This window comes from Epinephelus fuscoguttatus, linkage group LG5, assembly GCF_011397635.1.
Source record: "Epinephelus fuscoguttatus linkage group LG5, E.fuscoguttatus.final_Chr_v1".
Lineage (NCBI taxonomy): Eukaryota > Metazoa > Chordata > Actinopteri > Perciformes > Serranidae > Epinephelus > Epinephelus fuscoguttatus.
The window spans coordinates 6,440,163-6,463,005 of NC_064756.1; the positions used below are offsets into that span (position 1 = coordinate 6,440,163).

The window sequence follows — 22,843 nt, forward strand, 5'->3', positions numbered from 1 at the left end:
TTTTTATTAACCACATTCCTGAATATTTCTTTACAGCGCCAAAACGAATAGAAGCATTTTATTCATGGTGTTACAGAGGGCTTTTCTAAAAAGGCATCTGCTGTATTACAAGACTAAACACATGTCCTGCCAGGCACCATGTAAATCACTTTATTAAGACTGCGTGCCAGCAGAATGCCAGCTCTTGAAACAATGAAAGTGATCCTGGGCGGTGCAGTTTGACGCTTTAGACGTCAGGTGGCGCCAGAGTACAACACACTTGTTGAGGCGCTGCGACGCACGGAAGCTCCTGCGGTCTGCAAGTGCAAACAGGTGTCGCTCTGAGACTGCTTTTCACTTTGCATTTGTCTTTAAACTTTTTCTTATGCATGATGAGGATATGCAGAAAAATAAAGGCGTTAGTTGAACCTCCTTGATGGGGTCTATTCTGGTTAATTTGGTGTTTGCTTTATCAATTCAACTTATTATTTTTCTTGCATGGAAAAGGGAAAAAAGTGAGATTTTTTAGAAATATCGTGGAGAAATGTGCTCTATCATTTAATGTACAGTTTAAATGTTATGGTGCAGGTGCGTTGGGTAAAATGAAAATCTAAAATCTCCAAATGAAACCACTCTGTGTGGGTTTTGTTCCTTGTATGTTTTCTCCCTGTCTGCCCGCTTCGCAGTGAGTCTGGCCGGTGGGAGGGGGATGATGCTCCAGCTCCTGTCACACATGCTGTACAGCAACAATAATATTTGGAGAGTTACAAGTGGCTGCGGTCTGCAGCACAAACCCAGACGCATGACCAATGAGCTCTCTCTTGCGCGCCGTACCCAGATTTCAGTTGACAGCGAGCATCGGTGTTATACGCGCGACTTTAAAGCTCAGCAGCTCAGATAAGTTGGTGGCCAGAGTGGAGACGGTGCAGGATGAGAAAGAAGCTGCAAGGCAGTGCGGATGCTTAGCTTTCTGAGGACGCACAAGCGGCGCTCCGTGCCATTGCGCGCAACTTCTCCACTGCGTGCAAACGCACCGAAGCCGAATTACAGAGTGGACTTTCTTGAGCAGGAACAAACATGGCTATACTCATTAGTTCTTTGATTATTTTCACAAAGTTCCTGCTTTATTTCAAACTGACATATTGCATGGAGGTCGATTTCTGCATACCTGTCCGTGTGGATCACCAAAAGCATGACAAGCATTTGAACCGGCGCGCGGAGCAGATAAATGAAAGACAGATAGTTTTTAGACTCAGTGCATTCAAACAGGAATTCTACCTCCACCTCACACCGGATTCTAGTTTTCTTGCACCGGGCAGCTTGCCGCCCGAGAGCGGCTCCTCAGCATCCAACGACTCTGCAGCCGCTGACTTACGGGACTGCTTCTACTCCGGTAACGTTAACGCGGAGCCAGACTCCTTCGCTGCTCTCAGCCTGTGTAAAGGTCTCCACGGGAGTTTCTCCTATGACGGCATGGAGTATTTCATCAGCCAGACCAGGACTGAAGACGCAGCAGTCGCGTCTGGATATGGAAACTCTTTCGACAGGACGCATGTCATCCGCCGCCGGAGACGCGCTGCGCACTCAGGCGGCAACTTCACCAGCAGGTGTGGAGTTACACCTGACGCCAACTACAACATTTCCCTGGAGAAATACAAGCACATGAGCGAACTGGAGATTGATGGCTTAACTGAGACTGTGCTAAAAACTTTGGGGAGGTCCAAGAGGTTTGCCTCCATCCCCAGGTTTGTGGAGGTGCTGGTGGTGGCAGATGAATCCATGGCTAAATTTCACGGGGATGACCTGAAGCATTACCTCCTGACCCTGATGTCGGTAGCAGCCAGGCTTTACAAGCACCCCAGCATTCTCAACTCCATAAACATAGTGGTGGTGGGCTTCATGGTGATAAATGAAGCTGACAAGGGACCTAAGGTTTCCAGTAACGCAGCCCTGACTCTGCGCAACTTCTGCTCCTGGCAGAAGAAGTTGAATAAACACAACGACAAGCACGCAGAGTACTGGGACACTGCCATACTGTTCACCAAACAGGTAAGCAGGAGCAGCAGCTATGGTGCATCACAATGATGGTGCAAAGAACAAATACAACTGCTGCACTCATAGACAACTTGTGCATTATGAAACAATGGGCCCCAGGGCACAGATATGTAAAGCCCCATCCCCTCTAAGAGACAGACTCCCAGACTGAGAGAGACAAATATTAACTGTCACTTCATACAGAAGCCACTCTTGTTCAGTTATCCATCCATGAGTGTGTGTCGCTGCAGCTTCTCAGCTGCACAGTTCTGCTAGTCCCTTTCATTTAGTTCAGTGAGTCACTGGAAAAGAGCAACTGAGCCAGTTCTTTCCATGAAAGACCTCACCTCAGGATAAGAACTGGGTCATATGTGCCTAAACAAGCACCTTCATTAATGATCAGAACATTTGGATAAGAATCCAAATTACTTCTTCTTTCATTCAAGCTGGTGCACACTGACACTATCTAAAGCGTTCAGTCTGGTCACAACTGTCAGATAATCCCATGTGGCCCCCAGAGCTGTTGCCACTGACTAGTAAATCTTCCTCCACAGTCACTAACTTCTCTCTGATGCCTGCTCGTTGGTGCCTGCTTTCCATTAGGTCCAGTTTGGCTCTGGCTGGCCATCTGATACACGGCAGCTCTCCTTCCATGCATAGCAACATACAAAAACACTTCAAGGTCAAAACGACTTAAGAATCGCCCCAGTGCCGGAGGAGAGATCCCTTATTTACACTGAGGGCAATTATATGTAGGAAAGTCCAGGTCCGGTGTTGTCCTTGTAGGGCACAATGAGTGCAGCTGCTGAGATGGAAAAAATCTTGTAATAGGTTACTGAGAGCAAGTGGTGTGGAATACACATGGCTGGCAGAGGGTGCTTCTGGCATCGCTGGGCCTCACTGTTACACTGGGTTACCAAGTTCACCGTCCCCTGTGTGTTTGTATTTGCTCTGAACACTACAAAAGCAAAGAGAAGTCTTTTTGATACAACATAAAAATGTAACTCCTGCCCAGAGATATGGAGACACAACAAGGGTCAGATATAAAAGTCAGCCTCGGGACAGAGGCATCTATCATCCTGACAACCAATGTGCCCTAGCCATTTTCAATAATAATGACTTTTCCCCGTGGGAAATAGGTTGTAACTTTTTCCTGTTGTGTTGAATAACTAGACTGAAAGACCACAGCCAAGCAGATGGTGAGGCTGTATGTACACAGGTACGGTGACGCTTTGAGCTAAATGCTAACATGCGCAAAATGAAAATGCTAATGGGAAGCAGGTAAGGTTTACAATTCAGTCCCTCCAGCTGCCACTCAACACTGCACCGAATCAATACGCTGTGCGCAGCTCTACGATGAAATTATAGTTTAGCCATTTTAAATAGTTAAATTTGCATTAAGGTTGCAGTGATTGGACAAAATTACAAGGTCACGTAGAATTCACAGGGACTGACTGTTGTCATCACAACACCCTGGAGTCGTTGACTTTGTTCAAATCTTTTTTATTTTAGCGTGTTAGCATGCTGGCATTTGCTAACTGGCAAAACACAGGGATTACAGTCATTGTTTTTGCAGGTAATTAACCAAAGTGTTGGACAAATTAAAATTCTGACCTGATAATGGCGCTAAACAAGAATTCCTCCAAGTTATTACAGTTGATTCTGAGGGAAACATGAAATGAAAACAGTTGTCGAAGCATTTCACTAAAAAACTAAAACGTCAACCTGGTAGTGGCGCTAAAGCAAAGGTCAAGAGATCAAGAAAGTTATTTCGACTCATTCTCTGGGGATCATGAATGTCTCTTGAAAACTGAAGGTCTGTCTGTCTTATAGTTGTTGAGATATTTCAGTCAGGACCAATGTGGTGGACTGCAGAACTGACATCTGTAGAGCCACGCTGCTAGCATGGCTAAAGAGATAATCCCGTGACATGGAAACTGGCAGGCATGTTTACTGGAGGGAAGGTTGGCTGTGGACCGATCTAGGAACCCATCGGCTGTCATCTGACAATGATAAGCCTCTGGGGGCAAGGACCCGTACTTCAGGCTGATGCGGTGCAGCTATCAGATATCTGGGCCGAGACTTCCTCTTTTGTGCGCCAGTCATTTTGTCTACGGATACACTTCCAATACTGAAATCTTGTCCCATCACCTACAGATTAGAGATTAGTTGTGGATTGACCCATCCAGACATAGCCAATTAGTAGACATTGGAGCACAACACAGAGAAAAGAGGAGATAACGAGAGAGTTTGTGGTAAGATGTGAAGCCTGTAGTAAGAGTTGAAAAGGTTTTACTTTACCAAGTGCAGCAGGTGGGACTCATCTTGTCCTCCCAAACTCTCTTCTTACATCTTTAACTAAACACAAAGAGGAAATGTGCGATGGGTTATCGCCCCTGACCCTCTGCTTCAACTTATTTTAAGAACAGAGCAACAATAAACAAACTAGTCCCATGTGCTTTGTGTTAATGTTCTTCATGGTCTGTTCCCTCTGCAGCTCGAGGCACGGCCACATGAAACATGTTTGGAGCATGGCTCCTGTCCTATCTGATTGTTCAACATTTCTATAAGAATAAAATTAAATGTGTTAAAATGAATGTCTCTGTGTTACCAGGATCTTTGTGGGGCCACGACCTGTGACACGCTGGGCATGGCTGACGTTGGGACCATGTGTGACCCAAAGAGGAGCTGCTCTGTCATTGAAGATGACGGCCTGCCTTCTGCTTTCACAACTGCTCATGAACTTGGTAAGAAAGTTTGTATTTGATATTTGTAAGATGAGAGGAATGCGTTCATCATCAGGGACTGAACACTCACATTACGCATTTAAGATTTATGCTAATGCACATTTGGCTTCAGAGCAAGATACGCTCAGGGCAATAGCTGCGTATAACCTCAGCTTAAAATGTCAAAGGAATTCTGCAGTCAGGTTTGACAGACGCATAATCAGTGTAGAAACCGGCCTGGCCGCAGGGCTTTGCAACTTTAATGATAATCTATATGGTGGTGCTTCTCAGTCCTGGTCCCAGAGCGCTGCTAAGTTTCAGCCCTACCAGCTATTTAATTGCATTCACCTGATGTTCTGTTTGGAAATCAGTCCCTCGTTAGATGGGCGCAATCAAAACCAGCAGGTCTCTGGGTCGAGGTGGAGATCTGGACATGATCGAAATTACAGCTGCACAACATAACTGTGCACGCTGGCAGCTCCAAATGGCCAGTGAGAGATAAGAGTTAGAATAATCTGAAGTTCAGTCACCATGAATTATTTCATGTGATAACATTAAACTAACAAATGCACACTTATCTTTAACAGTCCAGCTAGTCTGTGATGCATTGGTGAAAAGGAGAATGGAGGCAAGGACGACGGATGAGTGAAGCGAAGGAAATGACTCTGACACATCCAGTTTTCTCTGGACAGAGCCCTCAATCACTGGCCTTTAGGAGACGCTTTGTATATCTCATTAAAATGTCCAATCCACATTAGGTGTATGTCATGAGGTACAACATTTGTTGTGTTTGAGCACACACTCATGTGCAGTCGCCATGGAAAGGCACCAAAATAGTTTAACCTTGTGGTAAATACACTGATTTGCGTATTTGTGCATTGCGTAGACTTGGAGCCAGGGCATGTTAGCCTAGATTAGCATAAAGGCTGGAAGGAAGGGATGATCTGCTGCTTCATCTTTCATCCATATTATTCTTTGTGCTAAGCTAGGCTAACGCACATCCAAGCTCCAGCTTCTTCCTTAACCCACAGTCAGAGGCTGATATCAAATCTGTCATCTTATGCTTGAAGAGCCAACCAAGTGTATTTCCTAAAATGTCTTTTCTGATAGCTAGCTAAATCACATATTGATTGACGTTACATTAGCTGTTCTATGTAAGTGAATATGCTGTTTCTCAGCTAGCAGACAAAGATATTGTGTAAATCAGAATGTCTTAAATCGGATTTTTTACTGGAGGTAGAAGTTTTGATTTCTATTTTTTTTGTGGGTAGAGGAGTGTCAGGTGTAGTTTGGACAAAAAGGGCAAGTCTACTACAACCATGGAAGGATTAGTGAATGGGCCCAGGGGCCCCCCTGGTCGCACCTGCAAAATGCTAATCAAATTAGCACCAGGAAGAGATTCAACATGACCATAAAGAGATGAAAAAAAACTCCAGAGAGACACAAAATGACTAGAAAAAGAGGCAAAAGAACCACAAAGGAACAAGAAACAACCAATAAAGACACAAAATTAACTCCAAGAGACACAAAACCACAAAAAGATGTGTTATGACAACTAACAGATGCAACACAACGACACAAAATGAGGCTAATCAACTACAAAGTGTGTATCTTGCTCCAATGTAGGAGAGATTGGGGGCCTTTAGCATATCTGTATGATAATACACCCCTGACTGCAACACAATTTTTCTCTATTCCTCAAGTATCAGTGATTTAGATGGTTATTTTAGTTGTAGTTTTTGCCAAAAAAAATCTTACTGCAGCTTTAAATGACCTGTTTCATTCAGTGAAAGGTGAAAATTGAACATTTTTTGATAGATTTCAATGCATGGTATTAAACTGTGTGGCCGAAACCTGAGTTTAACACACTCCTAAAACTGTCTGACAAATCCAATTAATAATGCACGTGACATTTCTCCACCCATTTTCAATAATCAGTGACTGAGAAAGCTTTAAAAGATGCAGGACTCAGGCTTGAAACCAGATACACAAGTAACTCCTAAGGCCCCATGAGAGGCATTGGTTTACGCTGTCCTCATATGTTAAGTAATTACATAATTTCCTCTCAAAATGGTCCTGTCTCTTGACTGAATATGCTCAAACACAGTTTTTTTAAGTGTTTTTTTTTTCTTTTTGGAAAGCACTATATATTTAGGGAATGGAATTATTTCCTTGGGAACTAAATTCCCCTGTCAGGCCTGGTTTAGAACATGGACATATGCCACGCTGTATATTCCCATGCATAACTGCATTCCTGTCTGCTATGACATCAGCTTCAAATCAGCCCAAGTGGAGTCTGCTGGCCCTATACATACATGTGTGTTGTGATGTCTGGTGAAAACCATCTCTGTGTGTTAATAATTATCACTATGGAAACATATCTGCACAGCACTAGCCACTTATTGTGTTTTAAACCATGGGCGGCTGAAAATACTTGATTCTAACAAAGCCGTGACCTTCTGTCTCTTTTCCCACCCTCCCCTCGCCCCCTCAGGCCACGTCTTCAACATGCCCCACGACAATGTGAAGGCATGTGAGGAGGTATTTGGGAAACTAAAGGACAACCACATGATGTCTCCCACGCTGATTCAGATCGACAGGAGCAGGCCCTGGTCTGTGTGCAGTGCAGCCATCATTACCGAGTTCCTGGACAGAGGTCATGGTTAGTAAACACTTCCTGTATATGTCTCTGGACTCAGATGGACCACTAATTCTGTCCAGGCCTCATGCTCTCAGCTGGATGTAATCTAATTGTGCCCACAAAAAACAGACCTTGGCTCTATTTTGTCATGGTCACGTTTGCAAATTCCATTTCAACTTGGAAGTGATCACACATACTTGATTTATGTTGTACTCTGATAGAGGCCTCGATTTTTAATGTTGCCAGGCAAAGTTCTTTGACAGTAATTAGTATCTAGTTCCCAAAATTTTGAGGCAGAGGGTACTGTCTGTAGCTCTGGTTGAGGGTGAGAGGCCGTCAGCATGTGTGGGTACATGAGACCCTAATAAAGAGGGTTGGTCATGGGGAGTACCACCCGTTGGTCCAGGAGCTTCTCCTCCACGATGGACGTTTCCAGGCGTAATCGTCGGGCCGTATAGCTCTGGGTATCCAGCAACTGCTACCACCAGTTTCTCCTCCACTGTTAACTAACTGTAAACTTGCTGTCGTGACCACCACGGAAGGCCCGCCGCATCTCAAATCATCCGATTGGACAACAGGAAAAAAATTGTTGAAAAAAGAGATGACGTGGGGTCTTGCAACACAAAAAACAGCGAGCAAAACACTTCATTCTCATTAAGAACAATTACAAAAAGCCGCCTCCAGCTGCTAAAATGCTTTCCGTGTGATCAGGGTCTTATTCTTGAGTGTCTTTTTTTCATAATCTGTGCATATAATCCTCATGAAACTGGCCTTGGAATAGCAAAGTCAGAGCAGGGTCAACACTTTTAAACACACTTCACAATGTAAGATGTCTGAGTCAGAAAGGGAGAAATTCATTGTATCAGTGTCACACACCAGATTCTCACTAGCTTCAATACACTGCAATGCATCCAAAAGAAATGCACACATGTGGAGCACTTCATGGCTGAATTACACTGGAGAGCAACAATCATTATCCACAAGTGTATCCAAGGAAGTCTTTTCTATTGGGGTGTAATACCATATGCTGATGATGACATGCAGTATCCACATTCGCTATAACATTCAGAAGTGTATTTATATATCATTTGGCTTTTTCTCCTCGGGAGCTCCTTTATGCCAAGTCTTTTTCAGTCTGTGTGTAAACTCCTGTAAGTGACTGTGAGTGGATTCTGTGTAACAGACCACCACACTGACTGTAACAAGCAAATGAGCGTTTACTGAGTTTAACAATCTGAAAGCTAACACCGCTGTTTTTTCTACATGAGTCATTGGCTCAATCTAAACATCATCCGGTGCCTGCATCGTCTCATATAGACAGGTAGTAGCTCCAAGTAGAAGAGAGAAGATAATTTTATCTTGAACCTTATGGTTGAAAGCCTTTCCCTCTCTGTGCTGCTGCATCACCTCTGCAGCTGCCTGTACCAAAGGGTAATGTGAAAGTCAAGAGTGCTCACTGAGCAGCAAAATCTGGGGACCAAAATGTCCGCAGAGGCCTATATCGTAGGCACCTGGACTTGCTTGAGTTTCTTGAAGACGTTTCACCTCTCATCTAAGAGGCCTTTGATTTACCTGTCTCACATCGCTACCAAAATTACTTCATGCTCAGCATCGGAAAAGTTTTCTTTTTCTCTGTTTCCCTTTCTTTGTTTTCTCCATGTTCACAAGTCGACAGGATGCACCTGTCCATAGTAATTATCACCTCCATATATGGTGATCACTGGCTATTCATGGACAGGAATGTACGCTAATCGCTGACTAGCAGGAGTGTGCTGTCAATTTACAATTGATTGGCATTCATGAACACGTGCCTACGATCAAATCCAAGCTTTCCGCAGCGTTCATGAATCCGGTGTAGGTTTTTAGTGCCAAGATTTTTCATGTGCATTTCATGAATGAAACCCACTGTTGCAGTAGTTAGGTCTGCTGAAGATAAATGCATGGACGAGTTCTTCCAAATCCTACTGAGACATAAGTCCTTTAATCCTTGATATGTTCTTAATTATTGATAGTAGGTTGACTTTATACGGCCTTAACTAACACTCGGTGCAAAATGGCGCAGTGCAATTGTTGTTGCTAGTTCCAGAACGACACAGTTGTCCTTTTCACGGCCAGCGTCCACGTTGTGTAAGTAGCAAATGTACTTGCACCGATCTGTGAGCCCATGGGCATGTAGGTCTGAAAATCAGATGTGGTCAGGCGCACTGGAGGCGTATTTCTTTTTCAGTGCAGCAGAAAGTGATTGTGCAATTAACCAACAAAAAAGGGAATGCGAGATGACACTGATTGGTTGAGGTCATGTTTTGCCAAAAACACACCTATGATTAATTAAGGGAGTAAATACAACCTCTTTGCCCCTTGCATTCTACTCAGTGCCCAGATTATGAGCTGTTTAACTAGCAAAGTGGAGTTGGACATACCCTAAATGCACATGTGCCATGATCTTTAGACCGTGACCTATGGGTAATTTAAATAGGCTCCATCAAGTCATCTCATTTTTAATATCCATATGAGAGAATGCAGCTACAGTGTTTGTAATGCTGTTGGTTTGTTTCTGTAGGCGACTGTCTGCTGGACCAGCCTCAAAGGCAGCTGTCTCTCTCAGACAACCTGCCGGGTTCCAGCTACAGCCTGCACCGCCAGTGTGAGCTCGCCTTTGGCCCCGGCTCCAAGCCCTGCCCGTACATGCAGCCCTGCTCCAAGCTGTGGTGCACGGGGAAGGCCCGTGGCCAGCTGGTCTGCCAAACCCGACACTTCCCCTGGGCGGACGGCACCAGCTGTGGCAACGGCAAGGTCTGCTACCAAGGAGTCTGCTCCGATAAGAACAGCACCATGCACATCAAGGTAACAGAGTGTGGAAAGAAAGCCTTCTCCTCCATGGTCTTTTTTATTACAGACTGATGTGACATTGTTTTTCTTTTGTCCCAGGTGGATGGGCGATGGGGGAAGTGGGGTGCGTTTGGAGACTGCTCCCGAAGTTGTGGTGGAGGAGTTCAGCTGGCCAAGAGAGACTGTAACAACCCTGTTCCTGAGAATGGAGGCAAATACTGCTACGGCCTTCGCATCAAATATCGCTCCTGTAACCTCAACCCTTGTCCTGAAACAGGTACACCTGTCTTTGTTTGAGTACATTCACACAGGGAGACACTCCTTAAGGGCTTTAACTGATCATTCACTAAACCTCTGCCCAAAACAGCAATTTTCCAATCGCACCTTGGCATCCGTAACTCTAGGCACAGTAGGTCAAGGTTTTGATGTTTTGATGGGATGCGCCAAATGGGCATATTAAGGCAGTACAAGAGGAGGCACATATTAATAATCCTCCAGGACTGTAACATACTCATGTTAACCCAAACAAGGTGTCATGTGACTGCAGTTGGCTCAGATCGAGGTCGGAACATGTTCTCACCACAAACCAACCGCACCAGAGTTCGTTTGTAACCAGACTGAGACCACCTCTTCAAGAAGGTCTTAGTCCGGTTGTTTTTGCGCACACCTGAGTGTGATTGCTGTGTTCACACCTGCACAAACGAACCGCACTGAGGGGGCAAATGAACTTGAGTTTGATTGAACCAAGCCAAACAAGGCAGGTGTGAAAGCACCCTAAAAGACGTGTTTTGTAATGAGCTGATAAAGGACACTTTTTTTGTATTTTTGAAAATCAAGTCAGTAGTATGGCAGAGAAATATGACAGGTTAGACTATTAACAGTGGTTTGTATGAAATATTAGTAAGCCCTCCTGACCTGTCGACCCTCAATCTGTAATGTTATGTTCCCCTACTCAAACAGAGAATATCCTCACATCCAAAGAGAGGCTGCTATCATCGTATCATAGCAACATGAGTGATAGTAGTGTGAGATGTAAAAATGGCAACCTATGCGCATAGTCCACCAGCAAAAAAAGAAGACATTACAGAAGAGAATAGGAAAACAATTACCAATGGCTGGGATGAGTGAGTGAGAATATGTACAAGGCTAACTGCCACTGGCAACCCCAGCTACTCTGCCAATCAAATCTGTGCATTCAGATAAGCACTGAGACTTGAGTGAGTGAGATACGCACACACAGGAGGGACGGGATGGGAGACAACAGTCAGGGAAATAAGTGAGTCAAAGAAAAGTAATTTCACATGGTATGTTCTAGAGAGTCTTTGAACAGAGAATCCTGCACACTGCTCTTGCTCAGCTGCACAATTTATTAGTTAACACTAATGTTTCAGTCCTCCTGGACCTTCGTCAAGAGTGTTCAACACTCTCTGTTCAAAGACTCACTGATATTTTCCAATGAACCTGCATCTGAGACAGTCTGATGTGCGAATACCTTTCTCCAAACTAATGTTCTAGAGAAAGAACAGTCAACAGCAAAAACAAATCTTTTAATCAAGACTTGACAGACTCTTGTTAAAAATTAACAAATCACCTTCTGCCTGGATGATATCGGGTTACCTTTTAACACCTGTGTCCTTCTCTTCGGTGGTTTTGGGAAAGTAAACATTCTGAGAAACTCAGCCAAAGTTACGCCAGATGAGATGCGCTATACTTTCGATGAACGCATCCTTTTCTCATACAGTTAATAGTGAAACATACTGTTTGAAAATGCAAGCTCAGGAGACCCCTTTACAAATGAGTCAGCAGGAGCAGTGTTGTTAACCAACCCATGGAGTTAATATTGGTTTAATGAGCTCAGTAGCTACAGCTGATAAAATCTGTCAGCAACAGATTGTCATGTAGCAGTTCAAGGAGGACCCAAATGCAGGTTAACAGGGCGACTGAGGTTTTAATAGAAAGCGAGCTTTAATTCAGCTGATAATAAACATCCAAAAACAGCAGGTAACTGAAAGTCCAAATGAAAGCAGAACAAAAAATAAACCGGAAAAAATCTAAACACAAGATATCAGGCAGGATACGGAACATGGACGACATCAAGAACACAGGGACAAGTGCAGGGATGAACACAGACAACCTGACCAAGAACAAAGGGAAACACGTAGGTATATACACACAGAAGACTAATCGAGACACAGCTGGAGTAGGAGGACACAGGCAACAGGAGGGGAATGGAGATTGGCTAACAACAAGGGTGTGGAGGGGAACACTAGGGTGGAGCAAACAAGACTAACACAAAACAGGTGTGAAGGGAAGACTCTGGGGGTCCATCCCAAGTCTCTTAAATTACTGCTAGTTATCTTACCTAGCTGACTTTGCTAGCTGTTTAGCCCCTCCCACCTAGGAAAAAATGTGAGGAGCTAGCGCTAGGAGCGATGAGCGAGCATTGTCGGTTCACTGAAGCGTCATGTGAAGCGACGTCCATTCCTGATGACAGCGGCACCGCTGGATCTGCTCCGTAAAGCAGCCAGCGCCTGGCGTTACGATGGGTACATCCCAAGTCTCATTATATTCGCTGACCAAAACAGTAGCCCCCACCCCCCGCCGTCATGACTCTGGTCACACACTTTTGCATGTAGCAGCCGCACATCACCGACAGTCTGATGAGCAACGCAACGGGTTGTGACTGAAATAAACCTAATTGCAACAAAACAATCTTGCATGAAATATCATTACTCTTTGAAGTAGGTACGTGAATTACAGCGATTCATTGCAAAGAATGCATGTAACGGGTACTTACGGGTATTTATACGTCATGGCATTCAGCTGAAAAATTCTTCCGGATAGGAAGCTCTCGACCATCCTAGCTCATAGCTGCTTAAAGCTTCCTGCTAGCTCCTAGCGCTAGCTCCTCACTGCACAAATAAGAGACTTGGGACGGCCTAGAAGATGGCGGACCTCGAACGACTTCCACAAAATAAGATACTTGGGACGGACCCTGGGAACAGGGAAGGACTAACGAGACAGGTGTGACAGAAAACAGGCGGGAAAACACACAAAGACAGGAAGTAAAACCAGACATGACACGAGGAGAGAATCTACAAAACAAAACAGAGAACAACATAAAACAAGGGACACATAACAAAGCAAAACAAAGTCCATATGATAACAGAGTAAAAACAAACCCAGGATCATGACATATGTTGTTATTTCATTCAGTAAAATTACAGCTGCTGTTGTCTGTCTCTGTCTGAAATCTAGGAACTATTGTTTAAAAGAATTTCACTGAGAAGATCAGACTCAATTTTTATTGTGAAACGCACACATGCTGCGTGAGAACAAAAGGCGTGAAATGCATAGCGACTGGGTCAGGACTTAACGAACAGTCCATCTAATCTAAGATTGTTTTTACATCCTCAGGTAAGAGTTTCCGTGAGGAGCAGTGTGAGGCGTTCAATGGCCTCAACCTGAACACCAACAGGCTGGGTTCCTCTGTGGTTTGGGTCCCCAAATATTCCGGCATCTCTCCCAAGGACAAATGCAAGCTCATCTGCCGTGCCAATGGCACCGGGTACTTCTACGTGCTCGCTCCAAAGGTTCGTAGCCAACTCGCTATGTTCACTTAACCGTCTTATCCTCATAGCAAACACACCATCCAGCTGTATCTGTTTTAATGAACTGTTCTCTTTTCCTAATTGCTTAAAAAGTGGAATTAGTTCAAGAACATAAATTATATTTATTAGACACCCTTGTGGGCTATGTGTTAGAAAAGTGGAGAAACTTCTTCTAGCCAAATGACATATTGACTGCTTTCACATTACCGGCAGCAAAACATAATTACCCAACCATCTGGAGGCTGACTTGAGACTGATAATTGTTAGCTGCGGTGCATATGTGGTCGCAGCCCGTAGACGATACATAGAGCAAAACTGTCAGTTTTCATTATGAGGCTGTGAATGAAAAACAAAATCCTGCCGCACTTAGATCCGTCTAAAAAGCTCAGACATGACAGCGGGGAATTCTGTTAATATTCTGGGCTAAATAGGTATCAACTGTGCACTTGCTAATGCAGTCTGAACTCCTTGTCATTTAACACCTCATCAGGAGTCAGAACCTTATGGGAGGCGTAGTTGAAACATTTGGGTAGAAATATCGAACAGCACTCCGTTCACAAAGGTGTTGTGTCTAACTGCCTGGTATGATTCGGCCCTTATCTGCAATGCAAGTACTACCTGCTTGTTCCGTCAGCAGCAAAGCAGTGAGAGGTGATGTGTTATTGGCAGCAGAGAGAACAGCTGCTGCTGCTGCTGCAGGATGGATGGAGTGGTGAGAAAGGGAAACATGCAGGGACAGTATCACTTCACAGCTGTGGCTTGTCAGCAACTATTTATGCAACCAGAAAAGAAACAAGCTTGTAGCCACAATACAAGCCAACGTGTCATTTACACTAAAGGACACTGTACTCTCCCTGTGGTTTTACTTTTGACTTTCAGATCACGTTTAGTCTGACAAAGCATGGTAGACCGTATATGTTGCAACCACTTCTGTCTCTTTCTCTGTGTTCCTGCTATCCACCTGAAGAGAGGTGTAATGTTATGTCTCGAACCCTGCAGGTTGTGGATGGGACACCCTGCTCTCCTGACACCTCAGCTGTATGTGTTCAAGGAAAATGCATCAAGGCAGGCTGTGATGGCAAGCTGGACTCCAACAGGAAGTTTGACAAGTGCGGCGTGTGTGGCGGCGACAACCAGGGCTGCAAGAAGGTCTCAGGAATGTTCACCAAACCTATGTAAGTAGCATGTCAGGACATACTGCACCACTCATTAAAAGTGCGGGGATAGGTCAAGGTTAATGTCGATGTCAAGTTTTGATTGTGGTTAGTATGAGATCTGTGGGGACAATGTCTTTGTTACATGGGTGTAAAAGAACAAACAAGCAACAAACGCTGACCAATCACAGTAATCTCAAGTATCATTGTAACTGTCGCACCCAAAAAGCCTAAACACACACAGGCACCACAGGTATGCACAGGCTTAATGCAGAGCTATAAATGAAGCATTAGGAATAGCTTTGAGATAGGTCTCGATGGACGACACTTGGGGTCAAAGTTTGGGGTCATACTTTAGCAGCATGTCCCATAAGTAGGGAATGACTTATAATATATTCATGGAAATATCCGTGATCCTCATCTTGGGTGTCCACCTTGAAACTGTGCTGATTGTATAGATCTTCTGTGTGTGAAGCATCCATGATTTCACAGATATGGATGTGAACTGTAAGGGAAACTTGACTGATGCACGAAGGCATACAATTGCAAGGCAGTAATTCTAGTTTTTCCACAATGTATCTTCTGTATTAAACACACAAATACAAAACATCGTAGTCAAATGAGCTACCTTGCACACTGGAGCATCACTTCTGAATATATTGGTGGCAGGCTTTTGAGTTAAAACATGTAAGTAAGAAGTTTTCAGAGTTTTTGGATGGCACTCTTTTGATGGAGGCTAGATGTTTCCCTCTGCTTACAGCCCTTGTGCTAAGCTAGGCTAAACATGTTCTGGACATATTACAAGTAGATAAATTAAATTGTTCTCATTTGACTCTGGGTAAGAAAGCAAACAGCTATTTCCCAATCCTTGTTGCATTATGTACTTCTCAGGAGAATTTGGCCTTAATAGTCAGAGCTAGCGCAAAGACCACTTGTGATTATAGACGTAACAAATCACTTTCAACATGGTCACATTATTATGGGTACAAAGACTCAACAAGATGGTGCCGACATATAGTGACAAGCTGCGATCTACTCTCTTTGGAATCCTTTATGCTGATGATGTTTGAGAATACATTAACATCCATTTTCTTAAAAGAATAACCACTGGCCCTTCAGCATCATTAATATTCTACATCTCCAAACTTTCTTTTCAGTCATGGCTACAACTTTGTGGTGATGCTGCCCGTTGGAGCTTCCAACATTGACGTCCGTCAACGTGGCTACCGAGGAATGGTCAGCGATGAAAACTACTTAGCGGTGAAGAATGGGCAAGGCAAGTACCTGCTTAACGGCAACTATGTGGTGTCAGCCGTGGAGCGTGACCTGCTGGTGAAGGGCAGCTTACTGCGCTACAGCGGCACTTCCACATCTGTGGAGATTCTTCAGGCCACCAGACCTCTGCAGGAGCCTCTGACTGTGGAGGTGCTCTCAGTAGGGAAGATGACCCCTCCCAGGGTGCGCTACTCCTTCTACATCTCCAAGGAGAGCAAGGAGGAGAAGACTCTGCGGAAAGAGGAGAGAAGCCACGCAGCTCATAATAGTGTCTTGGCGGACAGTAATAGGGTAGAGGCCAAGAAGCAGATGATGGGTAAGAGGCCAGTCAGTCATTGGGTGACAGGAAGTTGGGATACTTGCACGGTGACTTGTGGGAATGGTCTGCAGAAGAGACTGGTGCAGTGCCAGAGTATGGAGGGGCGTCCTGCAGTGGACTGTGACAGTGCTGACAGGCCTGTAGCAGTGAGAGCATGTGGGGATCCATGTCCCATGTGGGATGTAGGGGGCTGGTCTCACTGCTCCAAGTCCTGCGGAAGGGGCTTTAAAAGGCGGCCAGTGCGCTGCATGACCGAGACTGGTCTGAATCTACCCAGAGAGCACTGCTCTGGAAGGAGGAAGCCTCAGGAACTGGATCTCTGCAATCTGAAGCCATGTTAGAGCAGAAGAGACACAGCCTGAGGACTTCTTTTTGTCAGTCAGGTGAAGATTTGAGATGAACTAGAACCCAAATCAGCATGATAATGATCCCATGGCTGTGTTGGGTGAAAATACTCTCAAATGCAGCCTGACCACGTCTGAAGGGACGTCTGCTACACGGAAGAAAGCCAATGGAGACAGAGAGGGTCTCCATCCATTGTTTGAAAAGACAGACATCTGTTTGGATGAGAGAAAAGAAGAAAAGCTGTCTTCACGTAAACTGTCAAACCATCTGCCTCAGGTTTGACTCGTGGTTAGTCTACCTCTACCAGGAAAGATGACACAGTGCCTGAGCATATACAGAGAGCAACAGAGGAGGAAGATGCAGAGACAGTGATCACACACATCTGCACACAAACATAATTTCTTGGTATAGTAAATGTGCATGGCAGAAAGAAATGGAAGTCCAGGACAAACAGATAAAGCTCGCTGACGTACAACCTCGGCGATCACACTGTGCAGTTATCAGAAGCAAATATCTCACCTGTGAATTGACATTTTTCTCATGTTACTGAAGAACTAATCAAAATGTGAACACACAGTACTGTATCATTCATGCAACATTCAAGACCTGATTGATCCATGCAGTTTCTATGCCTTTTTATTCCATTGTATTTTTTTCTTGAGTCAGTGCTTTTGGCTGTTGTTGGCTAATGTAGAATAATCAAAGCCAGCAGCTGATCTCACTGCCAGTCAGAGTCACATCATGGCTTTACAAGTTATTCATCCTTCCAAAATGACAAACAGTCAACAATATATCCAACACACTTGATTCACTCCTCATGAATTTGATCAGTATCAAAGAATTCCTTAATGTCACTCATGACCAAAAAAAGTAAAAATATTTTTTATTAAAGTAAAACTAGTTTAGAGCTAAGCATATTTCATGCAGTGAATGTAGGCTATTTGTATGGTGCAATCATAATGTCCGCTGCGTCTAAACCAAACCAGCCAATGCTCAGCTGTTTGTTCTCTGTTGCCAAAGAATTATAACCTTCAAAGCAGCCTTAGTATTGTGAGAGACACCTCTCTGATTAAACTTTTTTTTTTTTTGTCTTCAGCATGCATATCTGCTCTGCACACGTGATGGTTCTTATGATATCCTACGAATTACGACCCCACAAATGATGTTACAAACTTGACGTAAAGTTAAGGAGGTTAGGCTTAGGCAGGTAAAGTTACAGTGGTTAAGTTTAGGAAAAGAAACACGAAGAAGAGGTCCCTCAAAATGACTCAAAGTTCACACGATTCTGAGCGCTGGTCTCCTGGGGGAAAGTCCTACATTTTGTGACCTGCCTCCTAATTGGACTGCTCATGGGCCACTTCCTTATTTACGCCCATCAGTGCATTGGTCATGTGATTGCAGCTTTCCAAAGTACGTGAGTTATGCACCAATTTCTGGTTTATCATTATGTGGGACATGTCTGAATTTTGGTGCATTACTTTCCTTAGGAAAATGTATCAACAGTGCACGAGAAGTTGGCTCTGTAAATCACTTGTGCTGTGTTATCCGTTGGGTAAAGAATTATCCCTTTAATATTCACAGTGGTGCCCCCTAGCTTTGCATTAATTCAATTAATTTAGTCTTGTTCAGTATCCATTTATGTAGATAAAGATCTTATTTCGATACAGCCAATCAAATCTTTGCATACAGCAGTAACGTCAGCTTTCTTTAGTATTCTGCCAAATAAAGTGAACATTTGCTTTGTTGCTCTGGTGGTTGATGGCATTTCCTCAACATTCACAGGCTTCTATCTGCTGCGTGGCTGCTCCATCACCTTTAACTCTTAATGTCATCATTATATTGCCTCAGCCATCATAATGTATTAGGTGTGATCATTTTCTGAGGTGTTACACTCACTCTCATCAGTGAACTGTTTCAGAATAAGAAATATCTTCAATATGAAACACATCCATGGTGAAATTAAAGGGACAATCCACCCTAAAACACTTACTGTTGTACTTTGCATCTTGGCATTTTATTTTGTTTTTTAAAGGGATTATTTTCATTCCATTGGTTAAAACTGCATGTTCAACACAGCTGGAAATATGTGTGGTTAAATAGCAACATGTTCTTAATCTCAACAGTTTGGTCAGTGGCCGTACACTTTCAACTTTAATGCTCTAGGTACTCCTCTGACACCAGCTTTGGGTGCCCATGGACGGCATGCCAATTCCCGCTTGTTACACACACTGTCTTTTCGAAAGTAAACTTCAATTTTCACAAAATAACATAGATTTTGTCACCAAAAGTACTTTAGATTTAGGCAACAAAACCACTTGGCTTCGTTTAATGAATACATGATGTTTTGGGTTAAAATAAATATGTCTGTTATATAACTTAAGTAAGTTAATCATGTGATGCAAGAGATATATGTCAACAACAAACTCAACGTTCCATACAGGACACGTACAGCGGTCTCCTGGGTAAAAGTCCTGTGTCCACCACCCCTTCTTCCGTCATTGCAGTCCACTCCCATTCAGAAGTTATCAATACTGCTGCATTGTCAGTGATTTCAGCATCAGACACTGATGCCAAAAGTCACCTTTTATGGCAGTATGATACGCTTCCAGGCAGCGTCAGTTTGTAACGTGGCCAGATGGAACCTTTCACAACATTATGATAGGCGGACCTGTGACATCAGTTCATAACGTGGCCGGATGGCACCTGTCACAGGACAGTATCAGTTTGAATCCCTGCCAGTATCGACATCATATAAGGAGCTGGGAAGTCCCTACAGGGTGGGCAGGAGGGGTGGTGGATGGGTCCAACAAATCCTTGACTTTCACCCAGGAGGCCGGTGTTCACATCCTGTATGAATGTTGAGTTTAACCATGATGTTTATTTCTAAACCTAACCACGTGCTTTTGTTGACGTTGCAGCATCAGTTGCAGAATTCCAGAACGTCAACAGCAGATGCAGGAGGATACCTAGCATGTAATATGTAGACGTGAAAGTCCACTGACAAAATGGTGATATGTGACGACTTGGGATAGGAACGCGTTGGTCATTTCCTTGGGTGGGTTTACACTGGAGTTAGATGAAAGCCCGGTGCATCTCATACACACCCTAAAGGGAGCCTTGTGCATCAGAATCAGACGCCGATGGCCACTGACCAAGCTGCTGTAACTGAAGCTATGAGAATGAGAACATGCTGTAAATAGAAAGGGATCAGCAGTCTTAAAAATACTTGATAAATGTCCAGTTTTGGTGTCACACCCTGAGATTTGAAGGGAAAGGGCGTCTGTCTGGACTCACTCATTTTACATGTTTACACTGCTCAGACAGAAATTCACTGAGAGAAAAGAATTTCACCATCTATGAGATTAAAACCTTCATCATTCTTCATTCTTAAGAAAACAACACATGGAACCCATAAATCATCACAGAGTAATGGATAACTGTTGTCCTTTAAGTGGATGGCTACAATGCCAACACATCCTTCAACAGAAAATTGACTTCACTCTTAATTTCCAGACTGATTTGGTTCAGAGGACCAACTGCACCATCTAAAAGATGGTATTGTACAGTTAGTTTTGTTTTCTTTCGCATCATGTACAGATAATGTTATTTTTTATCACTTGTCTTTTGTATTGTATACTATGTATACATTCATCTAGCTGTATAAAATAAAGTATATATATGAATATAATCATATGCTGAATCATGATTGTCTGATATCATCCAGATATTTAACATTAAGACAACAGGGAAATATTACTTCCCCTCTGTAGGTCTATCCCACATGGTTCAATGACTGAGTGGATGGATATCTGTTGTCTCTTGAACGTCTCCCTTTGCTCAGGCAGTATCTGTTACAGCAGTTTTTTTGCTGTGCCACGCACTCTTCCATCACATGAGATGAGACAGTCTTGATACCTCAGCTCTTCTTCAACTCAAACACGAAACCACATTCATTCATCCATTTTGGTATTCTGCTGATTCAAGCTCCGTTGTCCCGGCTGTCCTGTAATAACACACCCAGCTTGGCCTGCGCCTGCCCCCGTAAGCCTGATGCATTGTTGGACAGACGTCTCTCAGACTTGGACACCATCCCCCCAAGGGTTTGACCTACATGCAGGTTGAAAGGTCCACACTGATATATGTTTGGATGGATGAGGATGGTTTGCACTATACACATAATCACACAGATTTTTGTGGTGTAACATTAGCTTGTATGCATCCTTTGATTTGAAGGGTGAGTTAAAAACTTTAAAAACCCCATGAGGCCTGGCTACCTGTGGTGGGTAGAGAACTGAAACTCTGTACTCATGGAAAAAGTCCAATTACTCCCACAAAAAAGTGACTCAAGTAAAAATTAGAATTACCATTTGAGAGACCTACTCAAGTAAGAGTAAAAAGTTAATTACTCAAAGTACAAGTTACTTTCTGCACAGGTTTGTGCAGATTGACAAATAAGGACAGCCTATACAACAGAGATATGATCTCCCACTATCTGTCTATCTCTTCTTCATCATAACATCACAGATCAACGTTAGACATGAAACAGTACCAAAGCTAATGTGAGCTAGCTAACTACATTTTCACCTACAGTATGTGCAAAAAGAGGAAGGCCCAAGACAGACGAAGGTGGAAACAATTCATCAATGGCCCATGTAAGTAAGTAATGTGCAAATTACTTGAGAGGCCAGATGGCAAGTGTCTTTTTTGACGGGGGCCAGGGACACTTAACATTTGGATTCATATGCATATGGAATATGATGCAGGTTTGGTGTGTATTCATGAGTGATTGAAACAGAAGGACAACACAAGATTTTGCATTGGGCCCCAAAAAAAGCTAGAAGAAGCCCTTCTAGCTGGTGTGTCTATTGGACAAGATGCAGCCTTAACGGGGCGAGGAGCAGCATGTTGCCATCCACAAAATGCAATGGAGAGATCTCAGTGCAGCCTAAGGCATTTTCCCCCCTTAAGGTGCATACACACCAAACTGACATCAAAGAACTAGCGCAGACGAAAGCCAAATGTTACGTCGCCTCACGTCACCCTGTGTCAGCTGCATTTGAGCACACTACACGGACTACTTCCGACGGCCAAGTGGCACGTACGTTCTGCGCCTGTGTGAGAGAGAGCAGAGTGAGAGAGTGGTACATCCTGTCAGCCGAGGGGTTTCCTATCTGTGTAGCCAAGCACCGCAGCACCTCCACGGACTATTACATCCAGACGGTCCCGGTGTTTCCTCCGCAGGCTCCACTTCACTCAGCTGCCCGATAAACCCGCTGCTCCTTCCCACTTTAACCTGAATAACAAACCAGGGCTCGGTGCTCCGGTTGGATCCAAACGGAGAGCCAGGGCTAGCTGGGAAGCTAGCGGAGACTAACTGGCTGTGCTTCCCTCTGGTCATGCTGCGGCTAACGCTCTGCTAGCTGCTCCCAGCTAGCTCTGGTTTGTTATTCAGGTTAAAGTGGGAAGAAGCAGCGGATCTGTCGAGCAGCTGAGTGAAGTGGAGCCTGAGGAGGAAGCACCGGTTAGCCCTGGTTTCACTACAGGCAGATTCATTTGCTACAGGGGCGAGGAAATAAAACCTAAACAGCCAATCAGAGTGATCTCTTTCACTGACTAGTTCTGCCGCCGATTCAACATACTCAATCGGCCAAAAAGCCGCCGACGCCGAAGGGCCAACGGTGCAGGACACACCACAAAAACTAGGCCGACAGACGCTCACCGACGGCCCGACTTTGGTCGATGACTGACCATTGGCTTGGTGTGTCAGGGCCTTTAGAGCGGTATTATGGTGGGTCCAACCATACCTTCCACCAACACTAAACAGACTGAAGCCCACAAGGAAAGGGCTCAGACGCTGGACTCAAATACACAAGGTCTTTATAGTGAAAAAAGGAGTCACCACACAGGTAACCAGTCCAAAAAACACAACA

General features: G+C 44.1%; 1 protein-coding gene across 1 annotated transcript; it reads left to right on the forward strand.

The window, feature by feature from the left end:
• The first annotated feature begins 745 nt into the window (after positions 1–745).
• LOC125888248 (A disintegrin and metalloproteinase with thrombospondin motifs 15) lies at positions 746–20,564 on the forward strand. Its single transcript, XM_049575485.1, has 8 exons — positions 746–2,028; positions 4,628–4,760; positions 7,234–7,401; positions 9,941–10,224; positions 10,309–10,486; positions 13,627–13,802; positions 14,820–14,995; positions 16,132–20,564. The coding sequence occupies exons 1-8, from the start codon at positions 1,057–1,059 to the stop codon at positions 16,907–16,909; spliced, it is 2,865 nt and encodes a 954-aa protein (XP_049431442.1). The 5' UTR covers positions 746–1,056; the 3' UTR covers positions 16,910–20,564.
• The last annotated feature ends 2,279 nt before the right edge of the window (positions 20,565–22,843 follow it).